We start from the raw sequence: 25,652 nt of genomic DNA, 5'->3' as shown, positions 1-25,652 counted from the left end.
GAGACTTGAACAATATGATGAGACAAATTATGCAAAACAAATTTATGTCTGATTCTTGAGTGTGACATGAGATGCAGTTTAGCTATAGAGCTGATATGACTTTCTAATCTGGTGAGCTGAAGTCCCTGAGAGCTAACCAATGTTAATATCTGGATCCCAGGAGCTTATATTTCAGAGGAAGCCACTTTAAGGTGCAATGGTGGCTGGAGACAGCCTGCTTGATGAAGCATACTGAACTCACAGAATAGCAAATAGTGCTCTCAGCTCTGAAGTATTTGTCATTAAGAAACATGGGACCAACTTATCATCTCCATGGTTCTCCCATATATGAATGAACTGCCCAACTTCAATTAAACCATAGCAGAAAAAAACTCTCTATCAGGGTGTGGCTGGAATTCTGTTGCTATGGCAATGCCAAATCTGCACAATTTGGGAACAACTGTTTGAGAACAAGCAAACACTCGCCATGTAGCTAAGTTCCAGCCACTGGGAACTTTCAGTGGAGTGACATTTTGCAGTGACTTTAGTGGCAATAAAAAGCAGAGAAAATATTGTCAGCCATCATAGAAATCTTCCTCATCTTCTCTTTCATCAAATCAGAGATTCAATTATCATCAAAATTGTTGAGATGGGGAATAGAGGGGCAAGAATTTTGGAGAGGTAGGGAAAGAAGTCATGAAAGAAATAATTTGGGCAAAAGTGGAAGAAAATAAAGAGAATGAAATCAGGGAAAACAATAATTCCCACCCAGGGAAACATGTTAAAAGCCTAGAAGGTTGTAGAAGGAAATTTGCTAAAATATCAAAGGATTTCTCTTTGTTGGGAACATTATAGATAACTTTTTTAGTTTTCACTGATAACTTTCTAGTTCTCCCATATTTCGTACATTAAGATATTATTTTTAGAATTATAAAAATAATTTTTTTAAATTAGAGAGACTCTAGATTGAAATACTTGCTCATCACAACCATTTCTTTATCCCAGATACACATGCAACACAGTAACTCCAAAGAAGCTTCCTGAAATGTTTCCTATAAATCTAACAGCCTAAAGTGAAATCATGCTTTAAATTCATCAGGACTGTGGTGACAGAAGTTTACAGTCTGGGACCCAGCTTGGATCATCCTAAAGGACTCCTTTTTTTCTTATTGGGTACAAAGGAGCCCAGTGGGAAGTAGAACAGGTGTCTTCTCTGGGATCCCCATTGCATGGGGCACTGGGGAGGGGTGTCTGCCTCTGTACATACCTGAGGATCTGTCCCCACAGATGGCACAGATGTGCTTAACCAGAGATCCCGGGCTGGTGGATGGGTAGTTCATGTTTCCAATGCCAGGAAGCCCTGGTAAGGGCTTGATGTCCTCTGAAATGCTGACACTGTTGACCACATTTAGCTTCATAAAAAAAACAAATAATAATAAAGATACAATAAAACACAGAACCAGAGTAAACCCAAACCCCAAGGCAGAAACTAACAAGGCCTTCCTTGAGGAAAAAAAGTAGGTTCTATTTCAAGAAGTAGTTTCCAAGTACAGTGTCTAAAATTGCCTATGAAGGATGTGAATTTAAGGGAGAAAAAGAATAACATAGAGGAACTAAGTCATTTCTAAATGCCAAAACCTAAACTGAAAATCACAACACATCTACATCAGAGCTCTCAACTTTAACTCATTTTACTCATGTATTATTTGAGCTAGAAATCCGCACTGAACAGCACACTTAGGACAAGTCTGTGTATTTCTAAATTTTTTATTAACTACCTCTTGCCTATTCAGCAGTGCTCCAAGAGGAGATATGGCCCTCAGGCAAAAGACTGAGACTCTGAGAGAACCAAGCAAAATATGCAAATCCATTTGTTTAGTGAATCAACAGACATTCACAAGCACTCATTATGTCAGGCACCAAGCCAGGCTCTGTAGTCCAAAGGTAAACAAAATGCACACTTAAGATGTTTGCAGTAAAATGGAAGAGGAGATAATGTGTGGTGGTCATCTCAGTGAACCTACTTAAGACACTAAGCCAAATGCCCAAATCATTGAAGTAGCACTAAAAATTAGCTTAAAAGCCCCTGATCATACTTTTGAACTTATCTATAAGGAAAAAAATAACCTCCATGGAAATATAAAATCTTTAGCACCAAAGACCAGCACTTCCCAGTACCTGTCATCAACCCAGCGGTAGTGCGGTAGGAGAAAGATGGGCCTCCAGGCTGGAGAGCTGGTGTTTGTCAAGGTGGGTAGAAATCAAGCATTGTTCTCACCCAGGCTTCAAGGACAAAGTTATGGCAACAGCTGAACTCTGCTCAGGTAGAGAGGTAAGGTGCTCACTCTCGAGATCAAGGAAGACTTCCCTGTCTGCACATGTGCAGGAAGGCTCCTTGGGGTCAAAAAGGGAGGGGCTCCATGGGCCCCATGCCATAAAAAATGTGAACATGCACCCAACAGCCCTCTGCAATGGGATCCATCGTAGCAAAAACTTGCAAACACATCTTAGGCGGGGGGGAGGAGCGCGGGGGGCTGGGCGGGGTTGGGGTGAGCGTGGGGAGGGGGGCGGGGGGGGTGTCCTAGGAGCAGTCAGATATGAAGAAAGTAAGATAATTGGCCAGTGTAAACAAAGACAAGCTTCCCAGGTGGCGCTAGTGGTAAACAATCATCCTGCCAATGCAGGAGACAGGAGAGACATCGGTTCAATCCCTGGGACGGGAAGATCCCCTGGAGGAGGAAATGGCACCTCACTCCAGTATTCTTGCTAGAAGAATCACTTGAACAGAGGAGCCTAGCTAGCTACAGTCCAGGGGGTCGCAAAGAGTCAGACATGACCGAGCATCAAAGACCCAGAAGGACAGTCCTGCATAAGTGATTTAAATCACCTCTTTCCTGCTCTCCTCCTCATTCAGGACGCCCACACTCCTCTCCGGGTGTGTGTTTCTGCCTAGCTTCAGACTTCCTGTGCTCCTCCTCACTAGAGAGGACGCTCATACTCTTTCTTTCTGGGTGTGTATTTCTTCCTTACTTTTGTCTTAAATAAACTGTTTTTCTGTGTGCTCTCCCATACACGTTAGGCTGTGTCTCTAATAAACTTTGTAACTATTTTTACAGCTTTTGCCTCCATGAAACATTCTTGCTTTTCAACAGGGGAAAGAGCCAGGGCCACTTTGCTTCTAGCCTCTAGTCCCTGGTTAGCTAGGATTCCTGGTTTTCATTGAGGTGACCGGGTTCAATTCCTGGGCAGGGAGCTAAGATCTCTTTGCAGGATCGCTCCCCGCTGTCTCTCTGGGATCAGTAGGGAATTGGTAGAGCTGAATGGCTCAAAAAAGGAACATTGTGAGATGCCGTTCCTCACCGCTTAGCACAAGTTAACATTAGCTCCTCACCACCACCAGCTCCACGTCTCTTGGCGCTCTAATGGAGATGACCGACAAGCCACTGCTACCTGTTTTCTATTCATCAAAGAAAAGTTAAATAAACATAAGTCCGTCATCCAGTCAGCCGCATTTCTGTACCATGGGTACAGGTCAACATTCCAGACACTGTGAAGGGAGATATAAAATCTAGATCTGTCTCTCACTCCTCAAAAATGGTCACAATCTCAGTGAGGAGTCAGAACACACACAAACACTAAGAAGACTTCTGAGTAAATGCAAACAAAGCTGATGCTGAGTGCGCATGTGCTCAGGGGCCCAGCGGCAGCACCCGGGGAATGCCTGGGGGCTTTAGGGAGGGCCCACTGACTTCTGCATGGTCTATATGAATTCTGAGTCACATTGCCCAACCGAAATGACTGCAACTCCCAAACTGAACCAAAGGTAGGATTGTCTTCTCTATTGAAGGCCTTTGAAACACGAGAAATGATCAATAAAACATAAAATATAACAGAGCCTGAGTTAGATTCCTTCAAAATTTACTATCTTTTCAATTCACTAAACAAATATTTATTGAGCAGGAGATGGGCAAAGGTTCTGGATTAAATGCTGTAAGGGATGCGAAAAAGAAAAGATAGCATTCAGGGCCTTGCTTTGAAATCAAAGTCACCAGGAATTTTTAAAAATTAATTTGTGTGAGAAATGAAAAGACATATACAATGAGAGAATTCTCCCTCCTCTTCCTTCTCCTCCCTCCTTTTTGTACAAGGCTACCAGTCCATTCTAAAGGAGATCAGCCCTGGGATTTCTTTGGAAGGAATGATGCTAAAGCTGAAACTCCAGTACGTTGGCCACCTCATGCGAAGAGTTGACTCATTGGAAAAGACTCTGATGCTGGGAGGGATTGGGGGCAGGAGGAGAAGGGGACGACAGAGGATGAGATGGCTGGATGGCATCACCGACTCGATGGACGTGAGTTTGAGTGAACTCTGGGAGATGGTGATGGACAGGGAGGCCTGGCGTGCTGTGATTCATGGGGTTGCAAAGAGTCAGACACGACTGAGCGACTGAACTGAACTGAACTGAATTTATTTAGAATTTATGTTTAGCATTTTTTTCTCTTTTGGTATAATACCGTGGTTCTCATTGCTGAATGTACTCCTGGGAGCTTTGGAAAAAAATTTAATTCCAAAGTCCCACACCAAGAAATGGTCTGAGGGTCATTGGTGCTGGCATTTCTTTAAGTTGATCAGATAATGCTAATGGCAGTCCAGGGGTCTGAAACACTGATGTAGAGGAGAAAACTTGCTTTGAAATCACACGGCCCTGGGATTGACTCCCCGTCTACCCTTATTAGCTGCATGACTTCAAAGCAGTCCTGGATCCCAGGTCAACATTACTCCTTATTTATCTTCCTTAACCTTCTGTCTCCTTGTCTGTAAAATGAACATAGTAATACCTAATTTACAGAGTCACTGGGAGGATTAGATGAGATGATAATGTAAAATGCCTGTCACAATGCCTGGTACACAGTAGATGTTCCATAATTTGCAGCTCCTATCATCCCAATAAAATCCAGTTAATTCAGATTTTGAATGTTTATTATGAACCAACATTCTGCTATGTGCTAGGAATTCTGAGCATCTCATGGAAAGTTAGATCCATCCCACGAAAAAGAAATATTTTAGAGAACTCCCTAACTGACCTTTGTCTGCAAATCCTGAAATGAATAGGAAATATCATGGGAATAAGGAGGAAGACAGTATCACCTGGGGCTCAGGAGACCCTCACCCATCTTCCCTTCCCACTCCCATCTCCAGTAGGACCAGCTCCACCTTCTCCAGTCTGCAGTGATCACAGAACAGTAATTATTGTTCTTGCTACTCAGTGCTACCATCCAAGGAAAGTTTGCTCAGAGCCAATTAACTATTTTAATCCTCACAACAACCCTATGAGGTTTTCCTATTTTTCAGCTGAGGAAACTGAGCCATAAAGTGGTTCATTTATTCATTCATTCACAGGTCCTACTGGGATACAAAAGAGAAGATGCAGGCACTGCCTCAGGAAACTGGACATTGAGATAAAAAGCTGGTTGGGATAATTTAGGAAAGAAAGATCACAAGCGAGATTAGGGAAGATGTCTTGAAGGAAGGAGCATTTGATCTGGGACTTGACAATTTTAAAAAAAGAATGGTATTTGAATGAGCCAGTGGGTGAAAGGTTTTGACAACAAAGACCTGGAGAGAAACCCAACTATTTGTGTGGATGGGTGGGAAATAAGATTGAGAGGTGGGCTGTAACCAAGCTGAGGCTTGATTACTCAGGGAAAGTGAATGGATTTAATCTGAGAGGCCATGAGGAGCCATGAGGTTTCCAGCAAAGGAAAAAAGCCCTTAAAGGATGAGGCAGCAGCACAAGGAAGAGAAGAGAGACAGCTGAGGCTATGGCAGCTGCCCATGCAGCAGGTTAGGCACCTTCCCAGATCTAACATGTTGGGGCTGGAACCCGGGCTTCTGGATCCCAGCTTATCATTCTTCCTTCCCCACCTTGTCTGTCTTGTGTGGCAGGAGCCCCCAGACCGCCCCTGCCCTGGATGTTTCCAGCCCCCACCTTATAGGCAATGAGCCCCCAGAGGAGTAGACTGGGTCACTGTCTCCTGGCAGCCCCTCTCCAAAACCCTTCCTCTTCCTGGGTTGGATGGTGGTGGGAGGCGGTGGTGGGGACAGATGGGTTGATACCCTCTCCTCTGTCTGTCTTTTTGCTGGCTTGGGGTTTGTGGGGGCTAAGAGCATTGGTAGATGAGATTGAAGGCAGCCACCAGAGCTCAAACCCATTAGCTGCCTGGTCCCAGTCCCACAGCTCCAGCTGTCTTGTTCCATTAGAAGCAGCTCTGCTGAAGTGAGCACTTCAGAGCTGGAATTTACCAGGCGGCTGGCTGCTCCTGAGAAAAAGGAGAGAAACACACTTGGCTGACCTGTCTTCCATTTGCAGACTCTCAGCCAAGGACTGAATGCATCCTAGATGCCCTGGAGCCATCACCAAACATCAGGTCCCACATTTCTGAGCTGCTTTCAGCCCAAATTATTCCATTCAAGGCAGATATGTTGCCAGCCAGGCAGGATTCAGGCAGGCACTCCTCTTCCAGTGGGTGGAGTCCTTAGAGTGGCATATCTTTAGTGGAGTGAGGGTCTTCACTGTGAAAAGTACAGAGCCTGGACTTGCCACTTCATTGCTGTGTGATCTTGACAGGATGACTTCACTCAGAGACTCCACTAACTTATGCACAGACTAAAGCAGTGGTTTTCAAGCTGAGAATATGTGTGGCAGGGGGTGGGGAGGTTGAGTAAGAAGTTTTCATATCTCCTACCTCGAGTTCACCAGACCTGTTTTTACTTAATGTGCAATGACTTCCAAACATGCTTTCACTTGAAGACTTTATGGCTTTTTAAAGATCATTAAACAAGATGGTATTCAAGATCTGTTCTAGCTCCAACATTTTTAAATCTTTATTTATATTTTTATTATTTTTTAATTTTTGGTCACGCCACACAGCTGTGAGATTTTATTTTCCCAATCAGGGATCAAACATGTGTTCCCTGCAGTGGGAGTGCAGAGTCTTAACCACTAGACCACTGGGGAAGTCTCACATTTGCAACTTTTATGATCAAAGTAATCTCTGTAAAAATGCAAACATCTGAAAGGGCAACAATTCAGTTATCAGTCACTACCTGGGCAGGAATTGTCAGTGACAGAACCCAGATCAGGCAGCAGGGTTGGGACAGGCAAATCAGGTGGGAGCCTTCCAAAGGCTTGCAGGTCCTGCTTCAGAGTCCAGTCAACAGACATCAAACTTACAAAAATACAGCATTATACACACACACACACACACACTGGAAAATGTAATCTAGATCATCTGTCAGAAAGCTGCATAAATATCTCCTCAATTATATACATGTTGTTTGGGGAAACAGTTCACTCCACTTAGATCCTCCCCAGGCCAGGGACTGAGTCTTATACATTTTTAAAATCTCCAGTTCTTAGTGTAATGAATGCTTGTTGAAATGAACTTCTCTGGAACCTTTCAACAACAAAGAACACACACTTGGACTAATGATCACGTAGGTATATAATATTCATCACCTTGGTGCCTGATATGCCACCTGGGTATAATAATAATAATAGTAAAAATAATACCACGTTATGGCCATAGAGCATCATAAGTACTTAAGAAGGGATTTCTTAAGTCCACATCTTGTTTGATACATACAAAAAATCTCTGTCGGATAATCAGGGCAAAGTGTGTTATCCCACAATAGAGAAAAAGAAACTGAGATAAATATAAGTTCAAAGTGATGTTTTTGCAAAAGGTTACATGGTCCTTGCCTCCGGAGTAATCAGTTCACTTCTCTTTACTTCTCAAGACTGAAAATCCAACAAGAGCAAAAAGAGAAGCTCAAACACCAGAAAGGCAGAGCGCAGAACAGGACACCCCGCCTGCTCTCACCCCGAGCACCTCATTTCTCCCCTCACCCCTAAATCACACTCACCCGAGACTCAGGTCACAGAACACACATGTTCCCACATGAACTCCACTCAGCCTCAGTCCTGGGCAAGAAAGGCAGGCTGCATAGGAACCGTCTGTCTGGGACGTTCAGAGCCCGGCCCACGGTGGCTAACTCTGAAGGCACTGGGTGTCCCGTGTCACCTAGTTAATTGGGCAAAATGTCACTGCCCCGTGGCTCCAGAAACCAAGCCCCAAATGCCGCCCTGTGTCTGGGGCTGCTGAGCTCCCAGTGCTTGGCAAGCTTAATGCAGCTCTCTTAGCCAAACTTGGCTTTGGCCTCTGCACACAACCCAGTTGGCCAGGACCAGAGCTTCCAGCTGACCTTTCAACCCCAATCCCTCTGTACAGACATATGGTCCGGGAATAGCAGCCCTGCCACTCACACGGCTGTGGAGCTGAATTTATTGGCCAGATTTGGCTCACTGAGACTGGAGTGTGTCCAAAAGCAGGCTTGGAGGGCGGGTGGCTTGCCCCCTCCCCACCCACAAATCCTGTCACCGGTCATAACCTTACCCTGTTTTATATCTTCATGAATATAGTCATGGTCATTTGAAACTATCTGGTTCATTCATTTGGTTTTTGTCTGTCTTGCCTGCTGCAGTATAATTGCCATGAAAGTAAAGACTTATTCAGTGCTTATCCCTAGAACCTAGGACAGTGTCAAATAGTGACACAGATTAGGTCCTGCTAAATAGTTATTTGAATAAATGTGAGAGTCCTTTGCAAAATTTTACTTCCAGAACTTCAATCTCCCTCTCTGTCTCTAATCTATTGACTTTGACCTGCCCTCCTGAAATCCATTCACATGAATGAAAATGAATAAACAAATCTCTTCAAGATCCCACGTTCTAAAGGGTAGAGGATCACCAGCTCTGCTGATGACAGTGGGAGAGAGTGGCATAAATCCACGTCCCTTCCCACTGCCATCTGGTCTCCACTCCTCTGAGTGGTTGACACTCTCATGGAAAGTAAGACTGGAAGTTCTCAGGTCCCTTTTTTATGCTCCCTTCGGTTCTGTCCCTACACCTACACAATGTTGCAATTTATCTGCGTGATGTGCCACATGCCCCACAGGACTCCTTGGGATCACTGATTATTCATCTTTTAATCCTTGGCAGCCAACAGGAAGATCCTGGGGTCACTGTTTAAGATAGAAGACACCATAGGTGTGAGTAAATGCAGCATCGTGGAGATTGAGTGGGGTGTGGAGACTTGGGGTCTAACCCTGGCTCCGCTGTGACTAGCTGTGTGAAGCTGGACACATCACCTGAGCCCACTGAGCCTATATCGGATGAGAAGCCTGGACAGAATTAGTGGTTCTCAGCTGGGCAGGGATGGGGCAGTTAGAATCCTCTGTGGGGCTTTTACAACTCACACAAAGGCCAAAATATGGGATGAGGGAGAAATGTGTATACTGAGAAAGATCCTACAGGTGAGGGCCATTAGTTTACAAATTAGGGTTAAAGGGACTGGCCAAATGGGACCCACAGAAGTACTCTCCTTGGCCATGAAATACTTCAAGTCTCTGAATTTGAATGGCTTCAAGTGGGGAGGGCAGCTCTCTACAACCCTCACCCATCTGATTCGCCCCCCTGTGTTACCTGTCTGGCCCCTGGCTCCTATAATCCCTACACTAGAGAACTGATAAGGTCTTCTCCAGTTTCTTTAATCCACATATGAAAAACTTTCTGATGTCCTTACTGGCTATAAAATTCTATGACTCCACATGGCTTTGCTTTTAGACTCTGAGCACACACTCTCTGTCTAGCGAGAGTCTCTGCAATTCTCTTTGTAGCAGTAAGAAATGCTAAACCAATGGGGGCTTTGTCTCTTCTTCAAACTATAAATTCAAAAGAGACTACAAGACCTACGAATTCTACTGCTAGACGTGCTGGTAGTTGGGACGAGAGGGACCCTGACCCTAGTCGTGAGGTACCAGCACAGTGAGAGTGCGGTAGACAGGGTTATTATTCCTAATGCTTCACTCTTCCTAATTCTTCACAACCTTTGCAGCATGTCTTTGTAGTTCCTTACACTAAAACAGGCACAAATTATTCCCCTGTCCCACCAGTGTTGGAGTCAGTCATACAGTTTCCTTAGACCAATGGGATATCAATGGACATGATGTGAGCAGAGACATCACTGTATTTTCTTGATTTGGTTTAGATTTTCACAGTCTTGAGGGATACCTCGAGAAAAGAAGGTAGCTGCTCCTGTAGTCGGGACATGAAGAGCTGACTTGCACCCAGGCTGCAGCCTAGACCAACTCCCCCACCATTTGAAACAGAACCTTCCTCAGTTCAGTTCAGTCACTCAGTCATGTCCAACTCCTTGTGACCCCATGGACTGCAACACGCCAGTCTTCCCTGTCCACCACCAACTCCCGGAGCTTATTCAAACTCATGTCCATTGAGTTGGTGATGCCATCCAACCATCTCATCCTCTGTCATCCCCTTTTCCTCCTGCCTTCAATCTTTTCCAACATCAGGGTCTTTTCTGATGAGTCAGTTCTTCACAACAGGTGACCAAAGCATTGGAGCTTCAGCTTCAGCATCAGTCCTTCCAATGAATATTCAGGACTGATTTCCTTTAAGACTGACTGATTTGATCTCCTTTCAGTCCAAAGGACTCTCAAGAGTCTTCTCCAACACCACAGTTCAAAAGCATCAATTCTTTGGCGCTCAGTTTTCTTTATGGTCCAACTCTCACATCCATACATGACTACTGGAGAAAATATAGCTTTGACTAGACAGACCTTTGTTGGCAAAGTAATGTCTCTGCTTTTTAATATGCTGTCTAGGTTGGTCATAGCTTTTCTTCCAAGGAGCAAGTGCCTTTTAATTTCATGGCTGCAGTCACCATCTGCAGTGATTTTGGAGCCCCAAAAATAAAGTCTGTCACTGTTTCCATTGTTTCCCCATCTATTTGCCATGAAGTGATAGGACCAGATGCCATGATCTTAGTTTTCTGATTGTTGAGTTTTAAGCAAACTTTTTCACTCTCCTCTTTCACTTTCTTTTTTTTTTAATTTAAATTTATTTATTTTAATTGGAGGCTAATTACTTTACAATATTGTATTGGTTTTGCCACACATCAACATGAATCTGCCATGGGTGTACACGTGTTCCCCATCCTGAAGCCCCCTCCCACCTCCCTCCCGAACCATCCCTCTGGGTCATCCCAGTGCACCAGCCCCAAGCATCCTGTATCCTGCATCAAACCTGGACTGGCAATTCATTTCTTATATGATATTATATATACTTCAATGCCATTCTCCCAAATCATCCCACCCTTGCCCTCTCCCACAGAGTCCATAAGACTGTTCTATACATCTGTGTCTCTTTTGCTGTCTCACATACAGGGTTATCATTACCATCTTTCTAAATTCCTTATACATGCATTAGTATACTGTACTGGTGTTTTTCTTTCTGGCTTACTTCACTCTGTATAGTAGGCTCCAGTTTCATCCACCTCATTAGAACTGATTCAAATATATTCTTTTTAACGGCTGAATAATACTCCATTGTGTATATGTACCACAGCTTTCTTATCCATTCATCTGCTGATGGACATCTAGGTTGCTTCCATGTCCTGGCTATTATAAACAGTGCTGCGATGAACATTGGGGTACACGTGTCTCTTTCAATTCTGGTTTCCTCAGTGTGTATGCCCAGCAGTGGGATTTCTGGGTCATAAGGCAGTTCTATTTCCAGTTTTTTAAAGGAATCTCCACACTGTTCTCCATAGTGGCTGTACTAGTTTGCATTCCCACCAACAGTGTAAGAGGGTTCCCTTTTCTCCACACCCTCTCCAGCATTTATTGCTTGTAGACTTTTGGATCACAGCCATTCTGACTGGCGTGAAATGGTACCTCACTGTGGTTTTGATTTGCATTTCTCTGATAATGAGTGATGTTGAGCATCTTTTCATGTGTTTGTTAGCCCTCTGTATGTCTTCTTTGGAGAAATGTCTATTTAGTTCTTTGGCCCATTTTTGATTGTGTCGTTTATTTTTCTGGAATTGAGCTGCAGGAGTTGCTTGTATATTTTTGAGATTAGCTGTTTGTCAGTTGCTTCATTTGCTATTATTTTCTCCCATTCTGAAGGCTGTCTTTTCACCTTGCTTATCATTTCCTTTGTTGTGCAGAAGCTTCTAAGTTTAATTAGGTCCCATTTGTTTATTTTTGCTTTTATTTCCAACATTCTGGGAGGTGGGTCATAGAGGATCCTGCTGTGACGTATGTCGGAGAGTGTACGTATGTCGGAGAGTGTTTTGCCTATGTTCTCCTCTAGGAGTTTTATAGTTTCTGGTCTTATGTTTAGATCTTTAATCCATTTTTAATTTATTTTTGTGTATGGTGTTAGAAAGTGTTCTAGTTTCATTCTTTTACAAGCGGTTGACCAGTTTTCCCAGCACAACTTGTTAAAGAGATTGTTTTTAATCCATTGTATATTCTTGCCTACTTTGTCAAAAATAAGTTGTCCATAGATGCGTGGATTTATCTCTGGGCTTTCTATTTTGTTCCATTGATCTGTATTTCTGTCTTTGTGCCAGTACCATACTGTCTTGATGACTGTGGCTTTGTAGTAGAGCCTAAAGTCAGGCAAGTTGATTCCTTCAGTTCCATTCTTCTTTTTCAAGATTGCTTTGGCTATTTGAGATTTTTTGTATTTCCATATAAATTGTGAAATTATTTGTTCTAGCTCTGTGAAAAATACCATTGGTAGCTTGATAGGGATTACATTGAATCTATAGATTGCTTTGGGTAGTATACTCATTTTCACTATATTGATTCTTCCGATCCATGAACATGGCATATTTCTCCATCTATTAGTGTCCTCTTTGATTTCTTTCACCAGTGTTTTATAGTTTTCTATATATAGGTCTTTAGTTGCTTTAGGTAGATATATTCCTAAGTATTTTATTCTTTTCATTGCAATGGTGAATGGAATTGTTTCCTTAATTTCTCTTTCTATTTTCTCATTATTAGTGTATAGGAATGCAAGGGATTTCTGTGTGTTGATTTTATATCCTGAAGCTTTACTATTTTCACTGATTAGCTCTAGTAATTTTCTGGTGGAGTCTTTAGGGTTTTCTATGTAGAGGATTATGTCATCTGCAAACAGTGAGAGTTTTACTTCTTCTTTTCCAATTTGGATTCCTTTTATTTCTTTTTCTGCTCTGATTGCTGTGGCCAAAACTTCCAAAACTATGTTGAATAGTAGTGGTGAAAGTGGACATCCTTGTCTTGTTCCTGACTTTAGGGGAAATGCTTTCAATTTTTCACCTTTGAGGATAATGTTTGCTGTGGGTTTGTCATATATAGCTTTTATTATGTTGAGGTATGTTCCTTCTATTCCTGCTTTCTGGAGAGTTAAACGGATGTTGAATTTTGTCAAAGGTTTTCTCTGCATCTATTGAGATAATCATATGGCTTTCATTTTTCAATTTGTTAATGTGGTATATTACATTGATTGATTTGTGGATATGGAAGAATCCTTGCATCCCTGGGATAAAACCCACTTGGTCATGGTGTATGATCTTTTTAATGTGTTGTTGATTTCTGATTGCCAGAATTTTGTTAAGGACTTTTGCATTTATGTTCATCAGTGATATTGGCCTGTAGTTTTCTTTTTTTGTGGCATCTTTGTCAGGTTTTGGTATTAGGGTGATGGTGGCCTCAGAATGAGTTTGGAAGTTTACCTTCCTCTGCAATTTTCTGGAAGAGTTTGAGTAAGATCAGTGTTAGCTTTTCTCTAAATCTTTGGTAGAATTCAGCTGTGAAGCCATCTGGACCTGGGCTTTTGTTTGCTGGAAGATTTCTGATTACAGTTTCAACTTCCGTGCTTGTGATGGGTCTGTTAAGATTTTCTATTTCTTCCTGGTCCAGTTTTGGAAAGTTGCACTTTTCTAAGAATTTGTCCATTTCTTTCACGTTGTCCATTTTATTGGCATATAATTGCTGATAGTCTCTTTTGATCCTTTGTATTTCTGTGTTGTCTGTTGTGATCTCTCCATTTTCATTTCTAATTTTATTGATTTGATTTTTCTCCCTTTGTTTCTTGATGAGTCTGGCTAATGGTTTGTCAATTTTATTTATCCTTTCAAAGAATCAGCTTTTGGCTTTGTTGATTTTTGCTATGGTCTCTTTAGTTTCTTTTGCATTTATTTCTGCCCTAATTTTTAATATTTCTTTCCTTCTACTAACCCTGGGGTTCTTCATTTCTTCCTTTTCTAGTTGCTTTAGGTGTAAAGTTAGGTTATTTATTTGACTTTTTTCTTGTTTCTTGAGGTATGCCTGTATTGCTATGAACTTTCCCCTTAGCACTGCTTTTACAGTGTCCCACAGGTTTTGGGTTGTTGTGTTTTCATTTTCATTAGTTTTTATGCATATTTTGATTTCTTTTTTGATTTCTTCTGTGATTTGTTGGTTATTCAGCAGCATGTTGTTCAGCCTCCATATGTTGGAATTTTTAATGGTTTTTCTCCTGTTACTGAGATCTAATCTTACTGAATTGTGGTCAGAAAAGATGCTTGGAATGACTTCAATTTTTTTGAATTTACCAAGGCTAGATTTATGGCCCAGGATGTGATCTATCCTGGAGAAGGTTCCGTGTGCACTTGAGAAAAAGGTGAAATTCATTGTTTTGGGGTGAAATGTCCTATAGATATCAATTAGGTCTAACTGGTCTATTGTATCATTTAAAGTTTGTGTTTCCTTGTTAATTTTCTGTTTAGTTGATCTATCCATAGGTGTGAGTGGGGTATTAAAGTCTCCCACTATTATTGTGTTATTGTTAATTTCCCCTTTAATACTACTACTACTAAGTCGCTTCAGTTGTGTCTGACTCTGTGCAACCCCACAGATGGCAGCCCACCAGGATCCACTGTCCCTGGGATTCTCCAGGCAAGAACACTGGAGTAGGTTGCCATTTCCTTCTCCAATGCATGAAAGTGAAAAGTGAAAGTGAAGTTGCTCAGTCGTGTCCGACTCTTCGAGACCCCAGGGACTGCAGCCTACCAGGCTCCTCTGTCCATGGGATTTTCCAGGCAAGAGTACTGGAGTGGGTTGCCATTGCCTTCTCCATCCCCTTTCATACTTGCTAGCATTTGTCTTACATAATGTGGTGCTCCTATGTTGAGTGCATATATATTTATAATTGTTACATCTTCTTCTTGGATTGATACTTTGATCATTATGTAGTGTCCTTCTTTGTCTCTTTTCTCAACCTTTGTTTTAAAGTCTATTTTATCTGATATGAGTATTGCTACCCCTGCTTTCTTTTGGTCTCTATTTGCATGGAATATCTTTTTCCAGCCCTTTACTTTCAGTCTGTATGTGTCCTTTGTTTTGAGGTGGGTCTCTTGTAGACAACATATATAGGGGTCTTGTTTTTGTATCCGTTCAGCCAGTCTTTGTCTTTTGGTTGGGGCATTCAACGCATTTATGTTTAAGGTAAGTATGATCCCATTGCCATTTACTTTATTGTTTTGAGTTCGAGTTTATACACCCTTTTTGTGTCTCCTGTCTAGAGAATATCCTTTAGTATTAGTTGGAGAGCTGGTTTGGTGGTGCTGAATTCTCTCAGTTTTTGCTTGTCTGTAAAGCTTTTGATTTCTCCTTGATATTTGAATGAGATCCTGCTGGGTACAGTGATCTGGGCTGTAGGTTATTTACTTTCATCACTTTAAGTATGTCTTGCCATTCCCTCCTGGCCTGAAGAGTTTCTATTGAAAGATCAGCTGTTATCCTTATGGGAATCCCCTTGTGTGTTATTTGTTGTTTTTCCCTTGCTGCTTTTAATATTTGTGCTTTGTGTTTGATCTTTGTTAATTTGATTAATATGTGTCTTGGGGTGTTTCGCCTTGGGTTTATCCTGTTTGGGACTCTCTGGGTTTCTTGGACTTGAGTGATTATTTCCTTCCCCATTTTAGGGAACTTTTCAGCTATTATTTCCTTAAGTATTTTCTCATGGTCTTTCTTTTTGTCTTCTTCTTCTGGGACTCCTATGATTCGAATGTTGGGGTGTTTAATATTGTCCTGGAGGTCTCTGAGATTGTCCTCATTTCTTTTAATTCATTTTTTTTCCCTCTCTGATTCATTTATTTCTACCATTCTATCTTCTACTTCACTAATCCTGCCTTCTGCCTCTGTTATTCTACTATTTGTTGCCTCCAGAGTGTTTTTGATCTCATTTATTGCATTATTCACTGTATATTGACTCTTTTTTATTTCTTCTAGGTCCTTGTTAAACATCTATTGCATCTTCTCAATCCTTGTCTCCAGGCTATTTATCTGTGATTCCATTTTGATTTCAAGATTTTGGATCAATTGAAATCATCATTTCACTATCATTATTCAGAATTATTTATCAGGTAGATTCCGTATCTCTTCCTCTTTTGTTTGATTTGGAGGGCATTTATCCTGTTCCTTTACCTGCTGGGTATTCCTCTGTCTCTTCATCTTGTTTATATTGCTGAGTTTGGAGTGGCCTTTCTGTATTCTGGAAATTTGTGGAGTTCTCTTTATTGTGGAGTTTCCTCACTGTGGGTGAGGTTGTATGAGTGGCTTGTCAAGTTTCCTGGTTAGGGAAGCTTGTGTTGGTGTTCTGGTGGGTGGAGCTGGATTTCTTCTCTCTGGAGTGCAATGAAGTGTCCAGTAATGAGTTATGAGATGTCAGTGGGTTTGGAGTAACTTTGGGCAGCCTGTGTATTGAAGCTCAGAGCTGTGTTCATGTGTTGCTGGAGAATTTTTGTGGCATGTCTTGCTCTGGAACTTATTAGCCCTTGGGTGGTGCTAGCCCTTCAGTGTAGGTATGGAGACGTTTGATGAGCTCCTGTCGATTAATGTTCCTTGGAGTCAGGAGTTCTCTGGTGTTCTCAGGATTTGGACTTAAGCCTCCTGCTTCTGTTTTCAGTCTTATTTTTACAGTAGTCTCAAGACTTCTCCTTCTATACAGCACCATTGATAAAACATCTATGTTAAAGATGAAAAGTTTCTCCACAGTGAGGGACACCCAGAGAGGTTGACAGAGTTACATGGAGAAGAGAAGAGGGAGGAGGGAGTTAGAGGTGACCTGAATTAGATGAGGTGGAATCAAAAGAGGAGAGAGCAAGCTAGCCAATAATCACTTCCTTATGTGCACTCCACAGTCTGGACCATTTAGAGATGCTCACGGAGTTATACAGAAAAGAGAAGAGGGAGGAAGGAGACAGGTGGCCAGGAGGATAAAAGGGGGGAATCAAAAGGAGCGAGACAGATCCAGCCAGTAATCAGTTCCCTAAGTGTACTCCACAGCCCAGAACACACAAAGAGATTCAGAGAGTTAGGTAGAGAAGAGAAGGGGGAGGGAGGAGACAGAGGAGACCTGGTGGAGAAAAATGAGAGTCCAAAGGGGGAGAGAGCAGTCAAGCCAGTAATCTCACTCCCAAGTAAAAATGTATACTGAAGATTGGGTTCTTAAAGGTACAAAATTGATAACAAATACCAAAAAGCAAAGATTAAAAATCTAGAGTAGAGGTTGGATTTTCAAAAATACAATATTAAAGAAAAGAAGAAAAAAAAGTTACAAAAATTATAAAATATATATATATGAAGTTTGCTTTAAAAAAGGGTCTTTTTTTGCAAGTAATAGTAATATTACTAAAGTAATAGTAGGTTATAAAATGAAAATTAAAGGAGTAATAGAGGACTTAAAAATTAAAAAAAAAAAAAAAAGAATATCGTAAAAATAGTAAAAATAAATCTAGGACTTTCTCTGGTGTTGTTGTGGGCAGTATGGGGTCAGTTCATTTTTGGATAGTTCCTTGGTCCGGCTTATATTCTCAAGATCTATAGGCCCTTTCCATGTAGTTGGTACTAACTACAGGGTTTTAATCTATTGCACCTGTCACTTCCAAGGCGGTTCCCTCTGTTTTAGCTTCTTCTGTTTGCTGGTCTCTTCAGTGTCTGATTTCTGCCCTGACACAAGGGGGTGGTGGTGGACACTTTTTTAGGCTCACTTGTTCAGTCTCGCTGTGGGGAGGGAGGGACGCTGCAAACAAATAACACTGACGTGTGCTCGCAGTGTCTCAGCCACACTGGGCCTGCCCCCACTCACGGCACGTGTGCCCTCCCTGCCCACACTGCTCAGGATCTAGGCTGCTCCGCCAGGAACCGTCCAAGGCTGGCCCTGGGCTGCGTGCACCTCCCAGGTCTAAGCCGCTCAGGTTCAGGCACTTGGGTAGTCCTCATTGGTGCAGACAAGGTTGGGCCTGCATTTTGTGCCCTTCCCAGGTCCGAGCAGCTCTGGTGACCAGGTGTTTGGTGAGCGCAGTCACTGCGACTTATTGCCTCCCTCGTCCCTGCTGTTCGGTTTTCTGGGTGTACAACTGGCGCACCTTCTCAGGTGGATGTTGACCGTCCAGAACCCCAAGAAGTCTTAGTTAGCAAAGAAGCCTCCTTGCAGTTTGGTAGATAATGTCTCTCTGGGGCTGCGATTGCCCCCTTCCGGCTCTGGCTGCCTGTCACCGGAGGAGGATGATCTGCAGCTGGCTAGCTCTGCTCAGTCCTTTGTTCTGTGCGCGGGCCTGGCGGTGTCTTAGGTTAGGGCTTTTCACGTGGTAGCTATCCCTCAGGCTGGTTTGCTAGCCCAAGTTAGTTCGTTCAGATTGCCCTTGGGGCATTCAGGCCTGGTCCTTACTCTAAGCAATGCAGCCTGCGCTTCCCTGCCCAGCCCCTGCTTGCTAGTGGCGGGTGCAGGCGTCTGTGCTGCTTCTCCACTGGGGGAGTTACCGTTGGGCTTGTAATCTGTGGGTTTTAATTATGTACTTATTTTTCCTTCGTTATGTTGCCCTCTGTGCTTCCAAGGCTCACCACAGACTCGGAAGTGAGAGTGTTTCCTGGCGTTCGGAAACTTCTCTCTTTTTAAGACTCCCTTCCCAGGACAGAGCTCCCTCCCTACTCTGTCCCTACCTCTTTTGTCTCTTTTTTTGTCTTTTATATTTTTTCCTACCTCCTTTCGAAGACAATGGGCTGCTTTTCTGGGTGCCTGATGTCCTCTGCCAGCATTCAGAAGTTGTTTTGTGGAATTTACTCAGCGTCTAAATGTTCTTTTGATGAATTTGTGGGGGAGAAAGTGGTCTCCCCGTCCTATTCCTCCGCCATCTTAGAACCGCCCCCCTCCTCTTTCACTTTCATCAAGAGGCTCTTTAGTTCTTGCTTTCTCCCATAAGGGTGGTATCATCTGCATATCTGAAGTTATTGATATTTCTCCCAGCAATCTTGATTCCAGCTTGTGCGTCATCCAGCTGGGCATTTCGAATGATGTATTCTGCATATAAGCTAAATAAGCAGGGTGCCAATACACAGCCTTGATGTACTCCTTTCCCAATTAGGAACCAGTCTGCTGTACCATGTCCAATTCTAACTGTGGCTTCTTGACCTGTATACAGATTTCTCAGGAGGCACGTCAGGTGGTCTGGTATTCCCATCTCTTGAAGAATTTTCCACAGTTTTTTGTGATCCACACAGTCAAAGGATTTGGTGTAGTCAATAAAACAGAAGTAGATGTTTTTCTGGAGTTATCTTGCTTTTTCAGTGATCCAACAGATGCTGGAAATTTGATCTCTGGTTCCTCTACCTTTTCTAAATCCAGCTTAAACATCTGGAAGTTCACGGTTCATGTATTGTTGAAGCCTGGCTTGGAGAATTTTGAGCATTATTTTGCTAGTGTGTGAGATGAGTGAAATTGTGCAGTAGTTTGAACATTCTTTGGCATTGCCTTTCTTTGGGATTGCAATGAAAATTGACCTTTTCCAGTCCTGTGGCCACTGTTGACTTTTCCAACTTTGCTTGCATATTGAGTGCAGCACTTTCACAGCATCATCTTTTAGGATTTGAAATAGCTCAACTGGAATTCTGACACCTCTACTAGCTTTGTTCATAGTGATGCTTCCTAAGCCCCACTTAGCTTCATATTCCAGGATGTCTGGTTCTAGGTAACTGATCACACCATTGTAGTGTTACCTCGGTCATGAAGATCTTTTTTGTATAGTTTTCCTGTGTATTCTTGCCACCTCTTTTTAATATCTTCTGCTTCTGTTAGGTCCATACCATTTCTGTCCTTTATTGAACTCATTTTTTGCATGAAATGGTCCCTTGGTATCTCTAATTTTATTGAGGAGATCTCTAGTCTTTCCCATTAATTGTTTTCCTCTATTTCTTTGCATTAATCACTGAGGAAGGCTCTCTTATCTCTCCTTGCTATTCTTTGGAACTCTGCATTCAAAGGGTATACCTTTCCTTTCTCCTTTGCCTTTAGCTTCTCTTTTCTCAGCTTTGTAAGGCCTCCTCAGACAACCATTTTGCATTTCTTTTTGGGGGGATGGTCTTGATCATGGCCTCCTGTACAATATCTCCTGTACAAAACCTCTGTCCATAGTTCTTCAGGCACTCTGTCTATCAGATCTAATCCCTTGAATCTATTTGTCACTTCCACTGTATAATCCTAAGGCATTTGATTTAGGTCATACCTGAATGGTCTAGTGGTTTTCCCTACTTTCTTAAATTTAAGTCTGAATTTGGTAATAAGGAGTTCATGATCTGAGCCACAGTCAGCTCCCAGTCTGGTTTTTGCTGACTATATAGAGCTTCTCCATCTTTGGCTGCAAAGCAAATAATCAATCTGATTTTGGTATTGATCATCTATTGATATCCATGTATAGAGTTTTCTCTTGTTTTGTTGGAAGAGGATGTTTGCTATGACCAGTGCATTCTCTTGGCAGTTCTCAAAGGCCAATTCTGTTAGCCTTTGCCCTGCTTCATTCTGTACTCCAAGGCCAATTTGCTTGTTATTCCAAATATCTCTTAACTTCCTACTTTTGCACTCCAGTCCCCTGTAATGAAAAGGACATCTTTTTTGGGTGTTAGTTCTAGAAGATCTTGTAGGTCTTCACACAACCATTCAACTTCAGTGAAGAAGCATTACTGGTTGGGGCAAAGACTTGGATTACTGTAATATTGAATGGTTTGCCTTAGAAATGAACAGAGATCATTTTGTCATTTTTAAGATTGCACCCAAGTACTGCATTTTGGACTCTTTTGTTGACCATGATAGCTACTCCATTTCTTCTAAGGGATTCTTGCCCACAGTAGTAGATATAAGTGTCATCTGAGTTAAATTCATCCATTCCACTCCATTTTAGTTCACTGATTCCTAAAATGTCGATGTTCACTCTTTCCATCTCCTGTTTTACCACTTCTAATTTACCTTGATTCATGTACCTAACATTCTAGGTTCCTATGTAATATCGTTCTTTACAGCATAGGACTTTACTTCCATGACCAGTCACATCCACAACTGGGTGTTGTTTTTACTTTGGCTCTGTCTCTTCATTCTTTCTGGAGTTATTTCTCCACTGTTCTTCAGTAGCATATTGGGCACCTATCAACCTGGGGAATTCATCTTTCAGTGTCCTATCTTTTTGCCTTTTCATACTGTTCATGGGGTTCTCAAGGCAAGAATACTGAATTGTTTTGCCATTCCCTTCTCCAGTGGACCACGTTTGGTCAGAACTTTCCACCATGACCTGTCCATCTGGGTGGCCCTACTCAGCATGGCTCATGGTTTCATTGAATTAGACAAGACTGTGGTCCATGTGATCAGTTTGATTAGTTTTCTATGATTGTGGTTTTCACTCCCATAGACTATACAATCCATGGAGTTCTACAGACCAGAATCCTGGAGAGGGTAGCCGTTCCCTTCTCCAGGGGAATCTTCCCAACCCAGGGATCAAATCCAGGTCTCCTGTTTTGCAGGCAGATTCCTTACCAGTTGATCCACACAGGAAGCCCAAAAAGAAAATGAAGCAGCTCAGTCATGCCCAACTCTTTGTGACTCTATGGACTGTAGCCTGCCAGGCTTCTCCATCCATAGGATTTTCCAGGCAAGAATACTGGAGTGGATTGCCATTTCCTTCTCCAGGGTGTCTTTCTGACCCAGGGACTGAACCCAGGCCTCCTGCATTGCAGGCAGACTATTTACCTGAGCCACCAGGGGATCTAGAACTTTCCTAGACAACACATAAACTTGTAAGAAAATAATTGTATGTTTTTGTAAACCATGGCAATTTGGGGATTGTCTGTTATGCAGCATCATTGAAGCAATAGCTGAGCACTACAAGAAGTGAAGGTTGATGATCTCAGTGTAACATTGCTAGAAGGAAATAAACAGCATCTGGCCAAACTGTAGTTTTCCTATAGCAGCAAAGCAATGTCTACCATGCATACACATCCTTGCCTCTGTTGCAGCAAAAGGCACTAGGAACTAAAGTGAGGGTTTTATCCCCCTGAGTTTTTGCAATCTTTGCCTCTATCTCAGAGATAACATGTATGCAACACAGTCTGCCTTGTTTTAGATTTATCCATGTGCAACATCTGCTTCTCAATGGGGAGCAAAGACCACAAAGACCAAAGGACCAGGTAGTTCACTGACTTGAAAAATACGTAGTATTGAGTTGAGAAGGATCAAGGGGGTCCATCCCATGGAAGACAAACAGGCCTAAGAGCTGTTGAAATTACAGCCAGGACTGAACCATCAAAACTCCTGGACCATGAGGCATTGTCAGTTCTCTGCAGCTGCCTGAGGATACACTCAATGAAGGTCTTGCAGGAGGGAAGCCTACACAGACAACCCAATTCTTTCACCAGCATGCATTAAGCACCTACTGAGTGCTGGCTCAGCACCAGGATGAAACTATTAAAGATGTCTGGAAAGACATTGAAGAAAATGGATGCACACCTACCTGAGAGCTAGGCGGGGCAACCAGATTGATTCCTGGAGGGGCTGCCAGTGCTCCCGAGGGTGGGCCCATGGCAGAAGTGATGACTCGATATGGAGAGCCCAGGGCATTGAGGGGGGTCCCCACTGCACTCAGAGTTCGCGGGGCACTCACTGGGGTGTCGGTGTAGCTGGGGTGGCTGTCCATGGGCTTCCCTGTGGACAAGGCTGCCGATGGACTCATGGACGTGGAGCCAGTATGGCCGGGAGAACCTGTAAGGAGAAAAGAAATCAAAGGTGATGGGAGGCCAGGGGAGCACAGGGATTGTGTATGAGGACAGAGTCCCCTCCTTTTGTCTCCTGTATCATTCCCCTTCTTCCAGCCATACCTGCACACCTGTGAACTCTCACAGCTGGTAGAATAAAGGCCAGCAAAGACCAGGAAGGAGAAAGGACTTGTTATAGGACAGGTTCTCTGGTGCGCCACATGGAATGTGCCTTGAATTGTATCAGAACAACAATCGGGGCCATGGGGACATAATCCACAAGTCCCCAGGCCGGGGGGACTGTGACCTGAGCCAGTCAGACAGGGACGGTAAGTCCATACCAAACTCCCAGGTTGGGGATGGAGTGGGCAGGTGTCTGGGCTGCTCCCAGAATCCCCTGTTCAAACTCATTTTGCTATGAGAACAAGGGTAGGGCTGAAGCTCTATAGTCAGGAGAAATTCATTCATTCATATGTAATCATGAATTCATATGCACCATCTATTATGGTGCAGGTACCACATCAGATGCTAGCGACTACATCAGATGCTAGCAATTCAGAATTGAACAGAGAAGGCAATGGCACCCTACTCCAGTACTCTTGCCTGGCAAATCCCATGGACAGAGGAGCCTGGTAGGCTGCAATCCATGGGGTCGCAAAGAGTCGGATATGACTGAGCGACTTCACTTTCACTTTTCACTTTTCACTTTCATGCATTGGAGAAGGAAATGGCAATCCACTCCAGTGTTCTTGCCTGGAGAATCCCAGGGATTGGGGAGCCTGGTGGGCTGCCGTCCCTTGGGTCGCACAGAGTCAGACACGACTGAAACGACTTAGCAGCAGCAGCAGCAGCAGAATTGACGGGAACACTGTGCCTGCTGTCAGGAACACATTCCATTCATGGGGAAGGCAGAGGCTATTATCATGCCTTTCACTGTCTGTAGCTTTTGCAGTTTTAGTCCCATAAGGTTCTTATCCAATCTCTAGAGTGTAGGGTTAATCACTGCTTAGGGAAGAAGACTAAGGATGACTGGGCATGGCTCAGCAGCCACAGAGGCCCAGGAAGGCAAGTGCGACCAGGCCTGCCGAGACTGTTTCTTCTCTGGGGATAGGAAGCTTTGGCCACAAGTGTCTGTGAAATGGGCTCTGGTCAGATGACATATGGTACCTTTTTCCTAGAAAAGTTGATCCCAAGTTCCCTCCTAGATGCAACTCAAGATAAAAGAAAAGAAGCATACCCAACTTCCATCTCAGAAGCCCAGCATGGAGCACTCTCTCCAGAAGAGAGGAGCTGTGAACTTTAGAGTCCACAGCAGCAGGGCAGAGACTCGGAGAACAGCAGAGCAGCCCACCAGGACTCACAGTGCCAGCTCCCTGTGTGGCTGGCATGCAAGAACAGATGCGGAATGAGCAGGTGCTAGGCTTCAGCATGGCACCCATGCTGTCCTCATGGATGGGACATGAGAGGGTTATGGGGAGAGGTGGTCAGTAAGCCTGGCCTGCCGGAGAAGTCATCCAACTCTCCACTTTCTCCTGGAGCCAAACTACAGGGGAGTCTTAAGCCTTTCAGAGACTTTTGTGGTACTTACATAGTACTAGGACTAGGATGCAGAGAGGGGGTACTCTCTTCACATTCTGGAGGGGAACATGGATCATCGGAGGTGTAACTGTGCAGCAATTCTTAAACATAAATATCTCACTAGAAAAATGTCAACCTGGAGTTTCCCTTGGAGCTTCTCCTAGCTTTATTGCTGTTTCATTTCCAAGTGGTGTCCAGCTCTCAAGACCCCATGGACTGTAGCCCGCCAGGCTCCTCTGTCCATGGGATTTACCAGGCAAGAATACTGGAGTGGGTTGCCATTTCCTTCTCCAGGGGATCTTCCTGACCAGGGATCAAACCTGTGCATCCTGCCTTGGAAGGCAGATGCTTTACCTGCTGAGCCATCAGGGAAGCCCACTCTCCTAGCTTAGTTAAGGTCTACTTGTAGAGAGAACAGTCACTCCTGTGTCTGAGGAGGCCGGAACCGTCCAGGAGTTTCAGTCTATCAGGGACACTTGTCTCATAGACAGATGAATTCCAATTGCCATGTTCTAATTACCACAACTGAGGTGAACCACATGCTGTGGGTCCACAGAGAAGTGGCCAAAGGGTTCGAAGGGACAGGTGAGATACTTCTTGTGTGTCCTAAATAGCATCAGGCATTTTCCATACATTAACTTATTCTACCAATTTCCATACTTTAACTCATTATATCTTGACAATAGGGCTGTGAAGATCATCTCAGCCTTTTACAGATGAATGACAATTTAGGCTTAGCCTCACCCCCAGGCTGCTCCAAGTTCTGGGATGACTTGCTCCCACCTCCTTTGTCTAGAAGAAGTTTTTATTTCTCCTTCAAGGTCTAACTCAAGTATCACCTCCTCCAGGAAGTCTTCCCTGGTATTCTTAATCTGGTTTGATGCCCTTTTCTGTTGTTTATTTCCTTGTATTTGCCATTAAACTGAGAGGGAGAATGGTGTCTGTTTTTGTATCCTCACCACTAGCATGTTTCCCGGCACTAGCCAGGTAGCGAGTGCCAGATCCTAGATTCAAACTGTCAATCTGAAGCCCATGCTGTCTCCTGTGTGCTCTGTCAAGGACAGCAGAGAAGATTTGGAGAGCCACCACATCACAAAGTACAAGTTGACTCAATGATGAAGTGATCT

General features: G+C 43.3%; 1 protein-coding gene across 3 annotated transcripts in view; it reads right to left on the bottom strand.

Moving 5' to 3' along the window:
* The window catches only part of RXRG (retinoid X receptor gamma), a 60,222-nt gene that overhangs the window by 20,539 nt on the left and 14,031 nt on the right, over positions 1–25,652 (bottom strand). Inside the window, exons 2-3 of one of the 3 annotated variants that reach the window (NM_001075408.1) lie at positions 22,707–22,954; positions 1,247–1,391 (exon numbers count right to left, since the gene is read on the bottom strand). In NM_001075408.1, the coding sequence (NP_001068876.1) occupies positions 1,247–1,391; positions 22,707–22,954 (393 nt within the window). Of the gene's footprint in view, positions 1–1,246; positions 1,392–7,905; positions 8,003–22,706; positions 22,955–25,652 lie in introns of those variants that run through there. The other 2 variants (XM_010802715.4, XM_005203422.5) reach the window with 2 other exon arrangements.

This window comes from Bos taurus, chromosome 3 (genome assembly GCF_002263795.3).
Source record: "Bos taurus isolate L1 Dominette 01449 registration number 42190680 breed Hereford chromosome 3, ARS-UCD2.0, whole genome shotgun sequence".
In the NCBI taxonomy this organism is placed as follows: Eukaryota; Metazoa; Chordata; class Mammalia; order Artiodactyla; family Bovidae; genus Bos; species Bos taurus.
Note: the sequence above shows the minus strand (reverse complement) of the source record. Positions and strands in the feature narration are given on the sequence as shown.